This window comes from Macrotis lagotis, chromosome 3 (assembly GCF_037893015.1).
Source record: "Macrotis lagotis isolate mMagLag1 chromosome 3, bilby.v1.9.chrom.fasta, whole genome shotgun sequence".
In the NCBI taxonomy this organism is placed as follows: Eukaryota; Metazoa; Chordata; class Mammalia; order Peramelemorphia; family Peramelidae; genus Macrotis; species Macrotis lagotis.
This window is the reverse complement of record NC_133660.1, coordinates 215,593,219-215,613,987: the sequence shown is the minus strand read 5'-3', so window position 1 is coordinate 215,613,987 and position 20,769 is coordinate 215,593,219. Positions and strand designations below refer to the sequence as shown.

Below are 20,769 nucleotides of genomic sequence, written 5' to 3'. Positions count from 1 at the left end.
ATACTTCATCTCCTTTCAGTATCTACTCTCCCCAATACTAGCCCAAAAGAAAGAAATGATTATGACCCAAGAAAGCTGACCAACAACTGGCATGCAGTCTGCACTTTAGCTTCTGATGAGGCTGGCTAAGGGAGTCAAGGTGAGGATCCAATTATCGTTTTGTAGAGGTTTTTTTTTTTTTTTTTTAAAAAAAGGAGAAGATGGTGGCTTTGACAGCCCTTACCTCCACAGAGAACTCTCCAGCACCTTTCCCATGTCAGCATGGTAATACTTGGTCAGAATCAAAATTACCTAGAGAGGGTAAAGAAACAAAAGATATTAGTTGTCACTTCCAACCTCAAAAAGAAATACCATTTCTTAATCTGATGATGCATATTTCATATCAAACACTATGGATAGGCTTTTGCTTTTTCTTCTAGATAGTCTTGGAGGTGCTGCACTCAAATAATCTTCAATGCCTCTTTGGGGAATACGAAGATGCTCTGGGTTCTCAGAGGTTAATGCCACTGAAAACAAGTTTTTATAGTGCTGTTCATTAGTCAACAAACATCTATTAATATCTTACTATGTACACTTAGTACTCAGCACTGAGGAGATGAAGAAAAACAAAAATATGATCCCTGCTCTCAAGGAGCTTACATTCTAATGGTGGACACAAGCATTTAAATATATAGATAAGATATTTATAGTGTAAAGAGGAAATCTCACAAGAAAAGACACAGAGGGGAATGTTGCAAGGGGCATAAAATGTCCTTCAGAATATGGAATTTGAACTGAGCCTTGAAGGAAGACAAGGGTGCTAAGAGGTAATAGTGAGGAGGAAGAACATTCCAGATCTGTGGGAAAGCAGAGAAAGAACACAGAGTTGGGGGATGAAGTGTTCGGAGTGGAGAGAGGGGCAAGAAGGTATATGTAGCTGAAAAATAGTCTAGGGAGAAAGGAATCAAATGTAAGAGGTCATAAAATTTCCATGGACTAGATCAATTAATACATTATGCATCCACTATGTCTAGAATGTAATGCCTTCTCACTTTCTTCAAGACTCAGCTCAAGCATTAATGTCTAATCAAAGTCATTTTGGACCTTCCCTTATGCACATAACATGAATTTATTCCATGTATACATATATCCCATGTTTGTATGTGTCCATGCTGTCTCCTTTGATTGAAATGGAAGCTTAAAAACCAAGGACTATTTCATTTTTCTTACTGGATCCCCATTGACTAGCACAGTGCCTATCACATAGTGGATAATTTGGAAAGGTTCATTGATTAACTAATCAAGGATTAGCAGCAGAAGACTGGCCACCTTCTAGAATGATGAGTTTTGCTGGCCATAGAAAAACATGGAAAGGCCACATCTATGATGATACATCTCATATCTTTCTTAGCATCACAATATCCAAGACAACACTCAAAAATAGATCCATGATGGTATCTGTATGTATATATATATATATATATATATATATATATATATATATATATAATATATATATATTTGCATCCAAGATTAGGCTGTCTGGATTCCAAAATCGACTTTTTTTTTCCCTCTTAATAATGTAACTCACCAAAGACAGCTGCTGATGAACTCAATGCTTCAAGCTTAGCATCAAAATAAAAAATAGCACTGTCACCAAAGGAACAGCTGAGTTAGTCTCAGCTTTGACATAGAGTGGAGCCAGCTTGTCTTCTCTTGAATGGAATTTATCTTAACCAACGTGTTCCACAAAGGCTTTGGGCTCCAGCCAGAGCATGGTGCTTTGGTTTCCCCCTCCAATTCCAGAAAGACGGCCCTGAAATATGCCATCTCATTACTTTTCTTGAAATGGTGGCTGCTTTCCAAAGCATATGGGGAGGGGGGTCTATAAATCATGCACGGTTCAAAAACTAAATAAAAAAATGTATTTAACACATAAATTGAGCCCCACTTAACAAAGACGTTTTCATTATGTACCAATGAAGAAAATGGAATGGGTTTAAACTGGATGGAAACCTATCCATTTCAAATTACTTTAAAAAATTTAAGTTAGCACAAAAAATATAGGAAGCAGACATCCATCAAGTTACAGACACTGGTCCAGTGAGGAAGGGGATTCATCCAAAATTATTTCACTAGCCACTGCATTTTAGCGTTCATCAAATTCCATTCCACTCTCCGCCAGCCCATGTTCGTTCTTAACACTACAGTTGCCATGGGAACCCCAGAGAGGTAAAATTGGAACAGCCTCCAAGTCCCTGCACAGCTGTTAGCTTGGTTAATTTGGGGTCACCACATCAGCCATCTCCAGCAGCGTGGATCTATCATTCAACTGGGACCATCCTTTTTTCCAACAACCTACTGCATACTGCCAGAATGGACAACTGGGATTGAGTCTGGCATGAGATTTCCAAGGAAATGAAGAAAAAAGTTGTATAAGGGGCACTTATATTCTGAATCATAACACTTTAGAATTAGATAGGAATAAACATTAAGGTGCAACTTCCTTTACTTCTAAGAGGCTCAGAAAAGAAAATAAATTGACCTAAGATCACAATCATTTAAAATTCAAGTCTTCTCACTAGTTGATACGATACACTCATCAAAATCCCAAGAACCCTAATAACTGGTTCAACAAGACACCCTCATCCAATCATTCTAGAGGGAAATTTTTAGCAACACTGGCTCACCCCATTCCTCTCCACTACTTCCACAAGTTTCCAAGCCAATGACCTAGAGCAGAACTCATCAAAACCTCAAAAGTTCTATTACTTATTTCAGAGACTGATGACTGTTCCCTTTATGGCTAAAGATACAGCACTTCTATACTGGTTAGAAGTAAACAAAAACACTGAGAAACACTTTATAAGAAAATAGTAATAAAATGAACTTCAGTATAACTCAATGTCACTCAGATATGAAGTAGGAGAGTAAGCATTTGAACCTATGTCCCTTGGCTTTCAGAACAGTATTCTTTCTACTGCCTTCTGTTGCCTCCAAGTAGATGATTCTGTGGATGGAGTGCCAGGTCTGTATCAGGAAGACAAGAGTTCAAATCCTAATGCACATATTTACTGACATATGGCCTTGAACATGTCACTAGACTTTTATTTGCCTTAGTTTTCTCATCTGTAAAATTATGATAACAACAGTACCAACCTCCTAGGGTGATTGTGAGGATCAAACAAAATAATAATTACAGTACTTAGAACAGTGACTGGGACATAGTCATTGCTATGTATAAGTGTTAGCTATTATTATTATCAGATAAAACTATACTTCAGAGATTTCAGAGGTGATTTAGGAATAATTGAATATTTTAATGAGAATCAAATGAATCATTTGAATTTGCACAATTATTTCTTTTTTTCCAAATGTATGATCCATAAAGTTTGAGTAAGAAATTTATAATAGGAGCAGTTAGGTGGCATAATAGCTAGAACACTGGCCCTGACTCAGGAGGACCTGAGTTCAAATTTGGTCTCAAATACTTAATAATTACCTAGCTATGGGACCTTGGGCAAGTTACTTAACCCCACTGTCTTGCAAAACAAAACCAAAAAAAGTTTATGGTAAAGGGAACACTTCAATGGATCATTGACCTCCTCAATGTAAGTCACTTTTCCATTAGTGCAGTTCACAACCCATCCATGCATTTTTTTTATCTTTGATTTTTCCTCCTCATGTATTTTGTTGGTACATCCCTTGCTAACTATTTAAAATTAATTATATAGACAAACAGATGGACAGTGAAAGGTGGTGAGAAGAGTAGAGGATGAGAGCCAGGTCAGGGCTTTCATATTTTTTACTCCCAATTCCTCTGACCTCTATTATTCCTCTTATCTTTTTATTAGACTCTTTCTTTCTGTTTCCCTTCTTTTGAATTCTTGATCCTTTCTTCACTGCTCTCTGCCCCAAATCTTGACAGCCCTCTTGGCTCCCGCAAGCCTTGTGAACTATCTCTTCCTGCTACAGATTGAGATCTGATAATAGACCTCTTAGCTCCTATAAGGATGAATCCTGGGTGGAAAATTTTGCCCTGAGAAATAGACTCTCTTATAACTAACTCTGTCATGCCCCTATTACTCCAATTATCTTTGTTTTATTTTGTTTGACTTTGTTCTCCTCTACCACCACCATCACTCCAGGGACAGGGGAAATATTGTCAAGATGCATAATTTTATTGGTTTGCAAACTTCATGTGCAGAAACTTCCTCTATCAAAACAATTTGGCAATTGATACACACACACACACACACACACACACACACACAAACATATCAGAGAGAGAGCATTTGCATTTAAATCCAGGTCTACTAGACCACACTATCTTTCAAAGTATTAATTACTTCTGAAAACCCAAGAGGTAAATGGAAGGAGCTACATTTAATTTTTCCTCAGTGTTTCATAAAACATATTATAATTCACCTTTATAAAATGCTTACAAAGTGTACAAAGCAATTCCCTCCCAACAGTTATGCTTCTGAGCTCATTTGGAAAGGACATGAACTCCAGAAGGAAAGAACCAAGGATAAAATCCCAGCTCAGACTTTTGCTAGCATATAATTGGAGATTCCTTACTTCCCTTCTCTGAACCTGTTTCTATATGTCTGTGTGTTTGTGTGTATGTGTGTGTGTGTGTGTGTGTGTGTGTGTGTGTGTGCATGGAAAGAGACAGAGAGAGACAGAGACAGAGACACACAGAGACAGAGGCTAAGACTTATGAGAACTAGGAAGGGAAAGCAGACAGAGTCAGACATCCCAGGTTGTAGATACCTGAATTCAAATGTAGATTCTGACATAGCAGAATATGGGACTCTACCAAAATTGCCTAATCTCTATTCTGTGCAATTCTCTAAGAAGTAGAACTGGTAATGATCTACTATAGTTAAAGCATCTCATGAGGAGCTAGTTCCCTACACTAATGATATCACAATTCCAATAAAAAAAACCTACTTATATTTGTGTACATAAATGTATATATTATATATATATATGTTTATACCTATAAATCAATATATACACATGTATACAAATACACAATATAGTGTGGTTGATAAGATGGCTGGACTGGGAGCCATAAAGACTTGGGCGCAAGATCCATCTCTGACATAGATTGGCAATGAGTCCCTGAGGATTTTAAAGAGTCTCGGCTGCAGAAAAAATCACAGCTTGCACTGGTTAGAGGTAGTTGTTTTATCTGAGATTCCCCTTAGGAAAGAAATGACAAGTCCAGTCCATATCCCTATCCATTCATGTTTTATATAGCCTAGGTTTGGAGGAAAATGAAACTTATATCCTATCCAATGCAGCAAATGTTATTTCCTGGATTAACCTCAAGCAGACAAAGAAGATTCCAAGAATACTTCTTGTCTAGTTTATGATAGGATTAGATGGATGGTCCATAAAACTTTTCTTTCTTTCTTTTTCTTTCATTCTTTCTTTCTTTCTTTCTTTCTTTTTGCTTTTCTTTCTATCTATATTATGTAAGTAGGCACATGAGCATATATCACATATGAATTATGTGTTAGATAACTGCATATCTATGCATATATGCATATGTGTACATGCAAAAATATAGGAATATATAGTTATGCAAGCACAGGTTATATGTGTGTGTGTGTCATATATATCATAGACAAATGGTGGACATGAGTGATGTGAAAAACCCAGAACTAAATACCAGGACAACAGTGGGCTAGATTGAGATAATGAATGACCCAAACTTCTTTTTAAAGCAGAGACCCATCTTCAAAAACTAGTAATAATAATAACAATAATAATAATAAATAATAATAATGTTCATGGATTTTCTTTGGGTGTGAGCCCTATGCTATCCAGTGAATTCAATATGAGAGCCAAAGGAAAGTGGAGGGGCACATGGTGGACTTGAATAGGCTGCAATAAAATTCTCATATTAGAGCTGCCCAAAAGAAATGGTAAGAAGGATGTAGTTAGAGAGATCTTAATTTATCTTCTGGAAAGAATAAGGGATGACTATTGGATAGTCTATGGATCCTATTTATTTCTACAGAAGGCTAAGAAAACCAGAGTAAAGTCTTCAACCTGTGGTTGGAGCCACTATGGAATATTTTCAGAAGAACATGGACACAAGTTACACAGAATCATAAAGGGGCAAGAGATGGACTATTATCTGAATCACTGGAGTGTGTACCCATAGAGAAGAAATCCCAAGTTCATAGAATTATCAAAATAACATAATAAAATATTTGGCAGCACAAGGAAGTGAAGAAGTATGGTGTCATTGATAGATAGGGTGCTGAGATTGGAAGCTGGAAGTTGTGGGCTTAAATCCAACTTCTGATATTTACTAACTGTGCAAGCATGAGCAAATCATTTTAACTTCTTTGTTTAATTTCCTCATCCATAAAGGTAGATAATAACTCTTACAGGTATTCCTGAAATATCTCACAGGGTATTTAAGCATTCCACAATCTATGAAACAGATGGGTTCATTAGAATAAGCAACTCTCAGGTGAGGAATCTCTCTCTGCCAATTCAGATTGGCAACTTCTCTATAACTCTGAATCTTAGGGATTAAAATCTGAAATACGATATAAATGTCATCTCTAGACAGAATTTTTAAAGGAATTTAAATGTTAGCACACCGCAGTTACTCTTTGATCAAAGATGGTTTTGCAATCATGATTTCTTCAAAGTTTCCAAAAGAAATAAAAATTGAAACATACCTGTATTATAACTTATATTTCTATACAGTTTATAAAGCACTCCCTTTAATGTTTGGGAAGTGATACCCACAGTAAGGCAGTGTCATAACCAAGTTTACACAGTTAGTAATTGGCATTGCTGAGACATCTCTCCCTCCCCCTTCCTGTTCCTGCTTAATCCAAACTATACAAACTTGCTCTGTCTTCCATAGCTGGAGAAACTAAAGGTGGAAAGTTAAAGAGATTTGTTCAACCATTTTAGTAATAGAGGTTGACTATTTTCTTCTTCAGCTCATGTGAACATAAGGAAACTGAGGCAAATAGGATGAAGTGATTTGCCTAGTATCACACTGCTAGTTAAGATCTGAGGTCACATTTGAACTCAGGTCTTCCTGACTCCAGGCAGGGCACTCTATTCACTCTATTCATAAGCTATCCCCAGAGTCAAACACACAGTTAGTATCAAGGTCGATATTTCAAGCCAGATGTCTGAACTCCAAGTCAGATCTCTGAACTCCTTTCCCCTTGACAGGGCTGGCTGGTAAATTCAGAATTCGAAATTACTGGTGAAATGGAATAGCAAATCAGTATTTTATTCCCAAATTCTAGATCATTAGTATGTTTCTCCTGTTATTTTATCTGCATTCTAGCAAATGATATTACCAGAGGAGACTCATATGTGAAAATATACACCAAGTGCTTTGGAAATCTGAAAGTGCTATATAAATGCCGGTTGTATTTATTATTTCTGTGGCTAGTTGCTATCATTATTTTATCATTATTGTTATTATCAGTATTGTTACAATAATCATTCTCTGGAATCTTTGAGAGCCCTGAGAATATCTCAACCAAACAGAATAAATAGATGATAACCCATTCCCCATAGAAGCGGGGTAGTAGTTTGCATCATAACAATGCCATTTGGAAGGTAATTCAAGAAGTAGTGCATTCAAAATGGAGAGCTGTGGGCCCACTTGCTGGAGATGTTGTTTAGGGGATTCATGACAGACCCAGATGGGGGCTAGATGGCATGTATCCTAGATTCCTTCAGGCTCTGATATTTTGTGGTCCAAGGTCCCTGTCCTATTTCTATGCCACTTTCCAGTCTGAACCTTTTTTGTTCTCTGATCCAAGGACACCTCCAAGCTGTATAATCCTATGCTACCATGAATAAGCCTGTGAATCATTTGCTGATTCCCAGTAATGGTGATTTCAAGTATATGTGTAGTGGCTAAGATAAACTCCTTCTAAATGGTTCCATGTCATTCTATAGAGAGCACTAGATTGCATAAAGTGATCACATTTCTAATTGGCTCTTCTGACAACTGGTTATATGAGGAGAGGCATATTACTTAACTTCTTGATCTTCTGTAAAATTGGAGTTGAATAATATTTGTCCTCTCTGTTGTGGGGAATCAAACAAGACTATTAACATGAAACTGATCTGCAAATCATAATATTCTATAGAGATAGGAATGATCCATATCATAAAAGGATCAAATTCAATATAAAAGTCACTGGATATGGTTGGTTTTCTTATGATGGAGACTAGCATAAATGGTCCTGCAAACTTGTCTAATTCTTCCCATTACCCTATATCCCACCAAAGGCAGTTCTCTGGAGGTCCAGTTCAGTTCTTGGATTTAGTCCCTTGCATGAATTTCCCCTCAGCATCGTAACATCATACCCCATCCCAGTGAGTGGATGACTTAGAAGTCACATGGATAAAGTGACAAGTCTCTGGTCCTAAGATTCTTAATCAGTGAAGGTTAGGCTTGATTTTATGAGGTCCCCTCTAACTCATACCATGATTTTTATATTTCCAATTTGAACCCAGAGGTTTTAACCTTATTTATACTATATGTCTCTTTGGAAATCTGATAAAGTTGATGGACTTCTTTTCAGAATAGTGATTTGCTGCCCAAATTCATAATTGAAGTAATTGTTGAATTTTGACTCTTTACAAATTTAGGGAACTTAAATTAAGCACTACTATGTCTTCAGAGCCATATTTTGTTTTTTTGCTCAACTCTCAACCACTACCCCAAACTATAGATTAAATTCCCTGTTCTCTAGATCAATCAACCCTTTAATCAATAAAACCCCTATGATAAAAAGACAAACATAAAACAATACTTATTTCTCATGAAACTTATATTCTAATTATTTGATAAAGTAATTTGAACCAATGTCCAAAGTGAGAGGATCCTCATTCAGGGGATAAGAAGATTCTTCTTCTTCACTCAGAGAAGATCATTGATGAATTGCAAAAAACTGAAACTAACTTGATAAAACTGGGGTCATGCCCCAGATGCTGACATGTTGATGATAAGTTTCTTTTTGCTTCATTAAAAGCTTATATAATTCTTTCCCCAAAGAAATTGATTCTAGTTCTGAAGCGTACCCTGTACCCCATGTGAACAGTTCAACTGGCCTATTGCCTTATTCACTCCCTGGGCTACTAGCTCCAGGGTTCCAATGGCCTTCATTTCTTCCAATAGAACAGGATAGAGTACCTCTTGAACTGTTTCTTGGTTTGAGGACTCCTACCCCACAGGAAATACCAAAATGCTACTAGCCAGAGCAACGACCACTGATCCTCTCCCCTTATTTTTTTTTAATAAAAGCATAACATCTGAGATTGACTCTAGAAGAGGCTTCTCAGGTCATCTAATCCAACACCCCCATTTAACAAATGAAGAAAATGACACCAAACGAAGTCAAGTAATTTGCCCAGGATCACAGAGCAACAAAGTGTGGAAAGGCAAGTTCTGGGTCCTCTGATTTCAAAGACAGACTATTCCTTTTGCAACACCATAGCATTCTATGGTCCTACATTTCCATGACATCAATTGAAAATTTTCTGTAGAGGAAAAATCAAAGAATTTTTAATCTAGGTCCAAGTTTGAATCCCGACTCTGCTATTTACTAACATATTGTTGTTCTTTTTTATTCTTGAAGAAGACCAATGGCATGAGAAAGGTGATGCTTTGATTTGCAAGTAATTGGATTTAAGTGAGGAAGGCCTGTGTCAAGTCTTAAGCCTCACACTCTCTCCTCTGGAACCAACTGGGACCAGTGGCAAGATATAGATCAGAATTCCTGGAGACTACCAATTCAGTGAGAGACCTTGGTCTTTTCTTTTTAATTAAGGTCTTTCCCAGGTTTCAGTTTGTCTGAGGCAATGACCATTTAGTGATTAAAACTAGATAAAAAATGAGGCAAAAAAAAATCATCTCTTTTACCTCATCATGTATGTAACCTTGAGGAAATCATTTCTCTAAGTCATAAAGGATATAATGAAGGGAGGAAAAACTGGAAAATCTCAAACCTCATTTTGAATCCCTGAGACAAGAAAGATTCATTGAATCACAGAGCTGAAAATAAGTCCACAGAGATCATCATATCATTGAATTATAAGATTTAGAGCTACAAGACTCCTTACAAGTCAGCTAGTCCAACTACAGCAATATAGATAAGGAAACTGAGACATGAGAGTCTTTACACAGATAGTGATAGAATCAGAGCCAAAACTTAAGTATCCTGATTCCTGATATATTTAAACACTTTTAACCTTTCAAAAGTCCCCTCTATAATGACCCTATAGAGTACCTCATGTATCCTGGACCCAGACCCAATATAACAAGGGTTCACTCTTGCAACTACCCAATGTGGCTTCTACAAGCTTACGAACAAACAACTAAAGTTGGAAGGCACTGAAGCCTCATTTTTTTACCAGCCAATTGAATGGTAGTTTACAGTGATGGTGCTTATGAAAAAAGTTTTTTTTAAAGCAAACCTTAAGTAGAACCACAGCTCATGATACTCTTGTGCAAAGAAAATATCTGACAGCCATTCACTCAATAGAATTCAAAACTGCTTCCCATATCTGTCCATCTCTCCAGTTCTCATTGTGCAGTTCAATTTGGATCCACAAATGGGGAATTATTGCCTGGAGGAACATATAATGCTATTGCTCAGACCTTCAATGAGCCTGTTAAATTCATTTAACAATGAAGATACCCTACACTATATCTCAAGGCTCCTGAAATGAGTTTATGGTAAATGACTTAGGGGCTAGACAAAAACACAGTTCTCAGGACTTTGGTCTCTTAAATGGTATTAGCAGATCTATGCACCAGTCATATCCAGGATTTGATGGAGAGAGTCTGTAAGTGCCAAAGTCAAAAGAACTCTGACAAAATATTTAATTTCACCTCCTGGAAAGACACTTTTGCTGTTTTCCATTCATCTCTTTTAAACAGGTAAGACATTGTAATGAAAATCGTTTTTATGTCTATGCAGCTAGAAAGGGAAGCATGGTATAGTAGAATATAGTAGCACTGTATTTAGAATCAGGAGACCTTCCTAGATCTCATTCTTCTTGGCATGATGCCTCACTACTCTGTGCCTCATTTTCCTCACTTGTGAAAATGGGCAGAGCATCATCATTACCTATTTCATAGGTTTTTTCACCTCCTGAGTCTCAGCTTACTCCTCTATAAAATGGGAAAGATTGAGGGATACTTTCTTTCTCTATAAAATAGTAATCTTTAGCCACATTTATTGTTTTAACTGAGTTAATACTTGTAGAGTACTTTGTAAACCTCAAAGCTCTATAGAAATGCTATTAGTAGTACAGTATCCTTCCACATTGTGTCTTGTACCATCTCAGTTTCAGTATGTTGTGGGTCAACATAAGAAATTCAACAGGAATTTGGGGAGAGTTTTAAGAAGCACAAAGGCTAGCAGATGATGCAGAAAATGTTTATAAACTCAGAAATGCATAAAATAGAAGTACGGAATAATATAATATCAACATAACTTATCTTTTAATATCATAAGAGTTCAGACTTCTTCTCTGGTATGAATGGAGGGGCCAAAACATTTTACACAGATTTGCCAAATTGCAGGGTTGCCCCAACTCTTGCAGTGTGGAAGGAACAACTGAAGTAGTCATCACTGACATCAGCAGAGTTAGTAAGCATATTAAATGAGGGATACCTTCTAATGTCCTCTCTCTCTCTCTCTCTCTCTCTCTCTCTCTCTCTCTCTCTCTCTCTCTCTCTCTCTCTCTCTCTCTCTCTCTCTCTCTCTCTCTCTCTCTCTCTCTAGCTATTATTCTAAGAATCAAATGAGATAGTGAAAAAGTGTAAATATAAAATATTATATACAAATGTTTGTTGACATTATTAATTAAAAAATTCAAATAATCCCAAAGTTAAAAAAGTACCTCAATGGGAATCTAGTTCCATTGTTCTTTTCCATTCTATGGATCTCTTTGTTTGTCTAGTGAAACTTCTACACCCTTTCCCAGAATAAAGTTTTTAAATAATTGAAGAAAATAACTCTGAATAAGAAATGCTTTTATAACATCACCCAAAAGAGCCCATTATGGCTTACTTAAAGAATCATACTCTACAGATTCTTACAGAGTTCTCTAATCTCATTGAAGGGGACATTCTCTCTAGTGATACAGATTGGAACCCATCTAGACCTGTTTATCTGGTAAAACTGTTATCTATGCCCTCCTATAAATTTGCCACAGAGAGTCTGCTCAATGACTTGGGGGCCATCTTTGTCCCTACCTTTTATTATTAAGATATGAAAGAGGCATATGGGTTATCCATCAGTCATACATGGTTTTTGCCACCTAACCAATCCCTCTTTTGCATGTATATATGTGTCTGTATCTATATCTGTATCTATATATCTATATTTGAGTTTATTTTCTATGAATTTAATCTTACTTTCTCTCTCCATAAATATATATATATATATATATGGGTATATATATGATATATTTGGTAGGTGTATATGCTATATACATATTTATATATGCTATGGATATTTGCATTAAATATTTAAACAAACATAAATATATTGTTCAAATTGTCTGTCTGTACATATACCATATATATATATACATATAAATGCATATATATATAAATATATATTAACACGGCATTTATAAACTGCAAAGTTGCAAAGTTCCTGGTGAGGGGGTTCTTTGTATCTTGAGAAAGCAAGTTGTGTCAGCATCACAAGATAATAAAATAATAGCTAATAATTAACATTTATGCATTATTGACTATGTTTTAGGCAATGCATTGAACACTTTAAAATATTGTCTCAATTTGATCCTCACAACAACCAGGATTGGGAAGTTGGTTTTATTATTATTATCCCCATTTTACAAATAAAGAAATTATATTCTACATGCATGTGTATGGCTATCTACATGTGTATATATATGTGTGTGTGTGTGTGTAAATATATATATGTATATATGTATGTGTGTATGTTTTCTCTTGATAATCTATAGGGCTCCAATTCTTTTTTTCAGTATATCTGTAGCTCTCATTATTAATAATTAACAAAAGATTTAAAAGTGGAAAATGAAGTTTCAGATCCTTTCATTAAGCAAAAGTCTCATTTTAGAGAGGAAGAACTTGAGTTTCAGGAGGGTATTGGGGCAACCAATATCACATGGGTAGCAAGTAGCAGAAGCAAGACTGGAGACAGTAGCCCATTAAACTGATATCTAAAAAGTCCTACTATAGGACTTATGACTTCAGAAAATTCCAAAGTTTAAGGGGCTGCTGAGCTCCTCTGCTTCTAACTCTAAACTGGTGTCTGCAAGCCTGTCTCTAGCTCCTCCTTCAAGTGACTGGGCCTACATTTTACTTTTTTCCTGCAAGATTTGATAATTTTCAACATTTTTTGCAGGCTGAATGGCTGCCAAAAAGCCATATTTCCTACCACAAAGGGGTTTTGTACCTAGAAAAAGGGATTGTAATATCATGACAAGGCAAATTACACAAACAGAGGCTAATTGAATAAGCTAGAATCTCAAACATTCTATTAAACATTATATAATATACAATAAAGGACTCTTTCTCCTCCCGTTCCTCTCTTCCTCTCTTCTATTCAAAAATCACTTCCCATCCATAGCTCCCAACAGATACTGCTGCAGAATCCCTTCTGTGCATTTGGGATAAAGACACATAATTATCACAAGCCTCCGCTCCTTCCTCCATTGTACCTCCTCAGCACCTTCCATTCCCATGCCCACTTCACACACACCTCAGTCTATACAGTACAATGTGGTCCTTGTCTTGGCTATTCCCTCTTTCTCAGGCTTGGAAGCTACTGGGAATATTCAACATCATGAAAAAGAATGTACTGGCAATAGAATGCTTGGGCAGGGAAAGGAGCAGAAATTTAGAAGAGAGTGTTGTTTTGGGAGCTGGGGCATAATATAATTATGCCAGATGTCATCAACCTGAAGCTAAAGGTAACTTGAAGAGATGGGTTTTAGTTGCCACCATCAGCTTCCAAAACATAAAAGCTGGAATTTAAAGTTTGCTAACCCATTTACCTTCTGTACTCTTCCCTCAACTCAAAAAATGCCTCATCTCCTATTCCTCTAGGAATCTTATTTTACCTCATTTCTCCTGATTATACTTAAGTCCTCACTGAGTAGCTCTGCTTTCTCAGACCTAAACCATCTATGCAAAATGTCTCTTCCCTCCCACACCTACATAATCAAAATTCTCATTTCCTCAATGAGGGAATCTCCACCTTCATATCACAAAGTACTCAATCTAAGTACTTCATACTAAAGTGCAAATGACAGCTTAATAGAGGGGAATTTTAATATTATCAATATGTTTCAACACTTCCAAATAAAAAGATCAAATAATGGAGTTCAAGCATTTTGGGGGATTATGAAATAAAGCTCACACTGGCCACTAGCCTGAATAGGAAAATATACAAAAAAAATTTGATGAAGACCTCATTAAAGTAGAAGGATAAAAAAGAAATTGGCCTTAGAATGATGGCAAAAATAAGAATTTTGCTAGTAGTCAAAAAAGAGATGAAGAACTTGAGAGTTGGAGGATTTATGGTATGTGGTAAGGTGGGGGGAGGAATACTTACAAAATAAATAATAAAGTAAATGCCCATAAAGCTTTAATACTGATTGTCAGTTTAGTTATTTTTCATTTGGATCTAACTCTGTGATCCCAGGGGTTTTTTTTCAGCAACAATATGAAGTGATTTGCCATTTCCTGTTCTAGCTCATTGTAGACATGGGGAAACTGAGATTGACAGGGTTAAGTGACATGCCCAGGGTCACACAGGTAGTACATAATATCTGAGGTCAGATTTGAATTCAGGAAGATGAATCTTCCTGATTCCAAGGCCTGGTGTTCTATTCACCGAGTTGCCCTATTACCTAAAGAATCCTGAAAAATGAGCAGCATTTGGGAAAGTCCTTAAATCTAGATCTCCATTTCATCATCTGTAAAATGAAAGCAATGGACTACATACAAGAATGTGCTCGAGACAGCTCCTACCAAATCAAAGAAGAATCAATTGTTAAATTTTCATTAGGAGAATTTATACCTTAGAAATCAACAAATCCTGTACATAAGAATTTAACTTAGAGTTTTGTTGATTGTCTGGACATTAAAAAGTGGTAGAGGAAAAGGTAGTAAGCAAATTAAATTTAATAATATTTCTTGTGTATTTTTTTTCAGAGAAATGGAAGCTAAACATTTACCAATAAACCCCTGATCATGGATCTCTGAGATTTCTTTCTCTTGAAATCTTAATTCTATGGCCCTATTTTATAGTAAGAGAAATTGTGGGTCTTATCCAAAGCCATGTGCTACAATAAAAAGAGCATGAATTCAAAATCAGGTCTTGTGATTTTTAGTATAGTGAATGATTTTTTCCATTATTCCATACTTTATCCAAGACACTGATGCCAAGGTGTTTATCAGTGGTTGGCTGGAATAAGGGTCGCCCTCATGTTCAAAGTTTATCTCTGGAGTGACTGGCTTACTTACAAAATGGAATACTTTGCAATGAACTCCTACCCTAGAGTCCTAGAGTAAAATCCTCATGTAGAACCACTCCAGAATGGCTCCCACAACATGTTCACACTCTAAGCAGCTATTCTGGAGCTTCAAGCTGGAAATGAATAGCTCTCCAGGTGACCATTACTTGTTCTACTTTAACTTCAAAACAGTCTATTAGTGAATAATGACCCTGGAATGGACTCTATGGATAAGAGCAAAGGTAGGCAAAATTAAAAGGATGATGTAATGATTTTAAAGGGATAAAACAATGAATAAAACCCAGGGATCATACTTTGAGATTGTGACTTGAAAGAGACTACTTAGTCTGAATATTTTTCTTAGTATGGAAAGATTTTCATAACAGTTGATCTTCTTGGAACCTCAGTCTCCTCATCCATAAAAAGAAGAAAAACACATTTGCAGACAATCATGTAATGGATGTCCAATGCAAGAATTGCAAGTAAAGGGTTGATGTAAACATAATTAATAAATCCAGCTCCCAAGTTACAGTTTTTGCTTCCCCTTCCCATTGGGTCCTCTGAGAACTTTCCCCTGTTTTGGTGCACTTTCATGTTTGCTCAATATAATAATAACATACTTGAATTCAAACTTGGTTCTGTTCTGCAATGCCTTGAGAGAACTCTCACAAGTCATTCTCAACTATTTTGGACCTCAGCTCCCATATCCATAAAATGAATGGTTTCTACTTGTTAACTTGCAAGATCCTGTCCAATCCAATTTAAATAATCCTCAAAGAATCTTCCCATCTTTCCATCTACTGGTGCTTAACAAAACCTAGCTTTCCCCCAAAGTTATCACTTCTTATAGTACCCTCTCTAAGGCTGTTTCTTCATTCACACACCTTGACCCACAGGCTAGAAATACTTTTTTTTTTCTTTTTTTGCAAGGCAATGGGGTTAAGTGACTTGCCCAAGGCCATACAGCTAGGTAGTTAATAAGAGTCTGAGGCCAGATTTGAACTCAGGTCCTCCTGACTCCAGGGTCAGTGCTCCTATCCACTGCACCACCTAGCCACCCTTAGATATACTTTTAAACCTTCTTCTACCACCATCAGTGAGAAGTTCCATGTCCTTTAAAATGAATTCTATTCTATCCAGATTCTGTCACCTGTTGAACCCAGGCTACTTTCCTTCCTCCATAATATTTTCAATGTCTGGCTCATAATAATAGTCTTCTTTCCTTCAATTATGATGCTTTCCCTGATCCCCCTAGTCTAGTCCAGTCCCATAACCTCCATCTCTTGTCTGCTCCCATCATTCAGAATACTGGTCATCCATTAGAGCATGGCCCCCTCTACCTCTCATTACCCCTTACTCTAATGGCTATAGAATATGTATAAAGTTACAGAACTTAGTGGTCTTGCCTTCTTAAATCTATCTTCTTCATGGGCAATGTAAATTTTACATATATTTCAGTATTGTACAAAAATGTTAGTTGGGGTGAAAAAATTATCATATCTATGCATAATTAATAGGCAAAAACCCAAGTAAAGCAGAAAAATAGCTTCAGAGTCAGTGGCAACAGATATAATGCAAATCAAATCAAAATCAAATGAATACATATTGAGCACTGAGGTGAGAAATAGAGTACATTGGATTGCTATGCCTATTACATTTTTAGTGTTTCTACCAGATTTTCTGCTTGATCCATCACATGTGTCTATTCCAATACATCTTTCTATCCATTTTGTTCTTAGATACTCTAAACCCTAATTACAGAAGTACATAGAATGTAAAATTAATTTGAAACTTATGTAATACATACATATATATATATATATATATATATATATATATATATACACATACACAAACACAACCACTTTTACAGATTCTCCCATGTGAATCGTGTAATATGCCTTTGAGGTAAGTAGGGTGAGCATTATAATCCCATTTTACAGAGGAGCGAACTGATGCCCACATGAATGAACACAGCACATATCTATCAGTGAGTTATGTCATTATTCACCAATTACAACCTCCAGATCATCCCCTATAAAAGGATAGCAGGGATGATTCTTGTCCTTCATTTTTTAGTTTGAACTCAAATAGACAAGAGATCAAGAAGAGGATTTGAGGGTAAAAAAATTTTGATTTGTCTTGATTTTGTCAATCATAATCTGGATTCCGTCTTTCAGTAAACTATTCACCTCTATTAAGAACAGTTCCCTCATCTGAAAGGAAAATTAATGCCTGTGATGCTATAGAGCTGGTCATAAAATCAACTGAGCATATTAAATAAGACAAAGATTTTAAATGACATAGTAAATACCAGCTAGTATTAGGAATATAAAACAAAGAAAATAATGGAACATGATTTACAATAACAATGAAGGCATTTCTAGTAATTGAGTCTATAAACACAGATAGTCACAGATTTACAATCTATATAACTTCAGAAGTTTTAGTTAGAAATATATATGCATATATGTGTAGATATATACATATGTAAAAATATACTTGATATTTCAAAAGAAGTACGATTATAAAAATGCATGCATGCATGTAAATATATATATATATATATATATATATATATATATATATATAAATATATAGAATGGCCCAAAAATCTTAGTGCCATTCTAAACTTAAGAGGAGGTTCAATGTCCTCATTTACATAATTGTAATAATTCTACACAATTTTACTTTCTGGATAAACTTTTTCATAACTAGAGCTACTTGCATGTAGCAGGGCTTTCAGTGGGAGAGAATAGGCTGTTCCTCCCTTGAAATCTTCAGACCAAGCCATATGACCACTTCTTAGGTATGTTTGGATAGGAACCAAAATCCTCACAATTCTCACAAGGTTGCTATGAGGAAGAGATTCTCAAAGCTTCAAGGGCTACAGAAATGTGGATTATTATTTATTATCAGTGAAAGAAGCAATCTTCCCAAGGAGATCATTATACTCATATGGCTCAAGAATAAGAAGCTGATTAGAGGAGCTCTTGAGGTAATTTGGTGAGTTCCCATACATGCTTGATGAGATTACAAGATACCTTTGTTAGATACCTCCAATGGTGGTAGACATGTTCCATGGAACTTTGCAAAAACTCTTTGATAGGTATCCAATGACTGAAACTGCCTTCAAAGTGATTGGAAAATAGATTCTTTTTGAAGTAATCATCTTTTCCCTCATAGACTATAAAAGTAAGCAAAGTGACTTACCCTTTTTGCATTCTAAATATCCCCCCCACCCCCCAGAAGAGTATCTTTCACAACTTTTCCTTTGCTCAATCTAAAAAGGAGAAGAAAATATTGACTTGCAAGAAAATCATATGCAAAGTGCTTGTCCAGGTGAATCTGAGAAAGACTTCTCAGAATCTGAAGTTCCTGGATGCTGCCTTCTTCCTTTTTATTTCCTTTTCCTCATTGCAGGAGGAAGGGAATGCCCAACAGGAGAGAATGTCACTAAAAGACTGTGGTCATGCTTGGGAGAGCAATTGAGCAGGATTTTGTCTAATTCTATTTTGGTTCTGAGATGTTCAGACAGTGGAGGGCTAAGGAGAATAGGAGTATTTGTTCAGTGAACACCCAACTCCAAAGTTTTAATCTTAATGGTAGTGGCTAATAAACTACTTAAATTATGTTTTTTTCACATACACTAATGATTCTATTTACTTTTACTGTAGTGGATGAAATAAAGATTGTCCCATACCCTATGTCCATATGGAGAACTTGCTATTCATATAAAATGAAATCTAGACTTGAACCATAACTAAACTTTATTCATATTTCCCTGGAGTTTTATCCTGGGATAGGAACCATGAGTCTAATCACAAACTCATCTTGCAGGGTAAAGTCAAGATCATATCTCAGACCATAGGAAACCAAAAGTTCTTGGGTATTAGAAGAGATTAAACTACAGGAAATGGCAATAAATTGGACCACATCTAAAATGTTCTCCTCATCATCATTGTATTCAAACATATTAATTTTGGTATCTATTTGAGTTTAACATGCTATGATTTAGAGACCTTGAAAGGAAAATGAGAACTAGTTAATACCTATTCCTGGTCTGATCAAGAACATTTATCTATACAACATTTTGAGAACTCAGACCATATTTCTCTGGAGAGAACCAAGTATATGGGATTGAAGCAGGAGGAAGAGATGAAAGAAATCTAATCCTGGAATTTTATAAGTGAGGAAATAGAAACTCAAATACACTAACCAATTAGCCATCATCACTCAGACAACAGCAATCCAGATTTGAAACTAGATTCTTTACTTTCAGTCCAGTGTTCATTCAGAGAAAATCTTTAGAATCCACACAATTAATAAGAGAGCCAAAAATCCCCAACTCAACTTTAGAGAAGGCTAGATGAAAGTTGCCTGGGATTGCCCATATGGATCCGTGGTTAAATATTAGATTAAGGCAGCTAGATCGAGCATTGGATAGAGGATCAGCCCTGGAGACAGAAGGTCCTGAATTCAATTTGACCTTAGATACTTGACCCTTACTAGCTGTGTGACCTTGGATAAGTCACTTAATCCTGATTGCCTCATATCCAAGGCAACTTCAAGTCATCCTGATTCATATCTGGCCACTGGATTCAGATGGTTCCAGAGGAGAAAGTGAGGCTGATGACTTTTCACAGCCCCCCCCCCCTCAAATCTAATGCATGTCCATGTCACAGTATCACATCCCTGATGTCATGGTCTTCTTCAAGAATGAAGGACAAAATCATCATCAGATTTCTGACTCAAAGATGATATCATTCTTTTTTCTAAAGTAAGCTCAAACTGCCCAATTTATAAATCCTGCTGCCTGAATCATCATAGAATGGCATCTACAATGATCCTTCAGTTGACAGAATGTTCACAGAGCAACCTCTAAAATAAAACAGATTTTTTTTTCCTTGTCAACACTTGGGAAAAAATCAGATTTAGCAATCTGGAAATGGCACAATTTCTGCAATGTATAGAAAGGTATTAAATTTTAACTTTTAGTTGCTCTGAATGACATAACATCAGAGTAGGAAATGGTACTGGGATATAGAATAGACAGTATTAGATCTGTTAAGAAACCTGGAAAGAATGTAGACTGCTTCAGTTGGAAAGGACATTCTAGAACCTAGGATATTAGAATTGGAAGGGAGTCTTAGAAGGCAATACAGGGTTCAAGCCTGAAATGACCAGAGCATATCAAAACTGAAAGGATACTTAAAAGTAAAACAGGATATTAGTGCCTGAACAGACTCAAGATAC

At 36.2% G+C, this 20,769-nt stretch overlaps 1 protein-coding gene across 3 annotated transcripts in view; it reads right to left on the bottom strand.

The window, feature by feature from the left end:
- SORCS2 (sortilin related VPS10 domain containing receptor 2) overlaps positions 1-20,769 on the bottom strand; it is a 1,216,578-nt gene that overhangs the window by 781,582 nt on the left and 414,227 nt on the right. For all 3 annotated transcript variants that reach the window (XM_074229834.1, XM_074229835.1, XM_074229836.1), the window contains exon 2: positions 224-291. In XM_074229834.1, the coding sequence (XP_074085935.1) occupies positions 224-291 (68 nt within the window). The remainder of the gene's footprint in view (positions 1-223; positions 292-20,769) is intronic.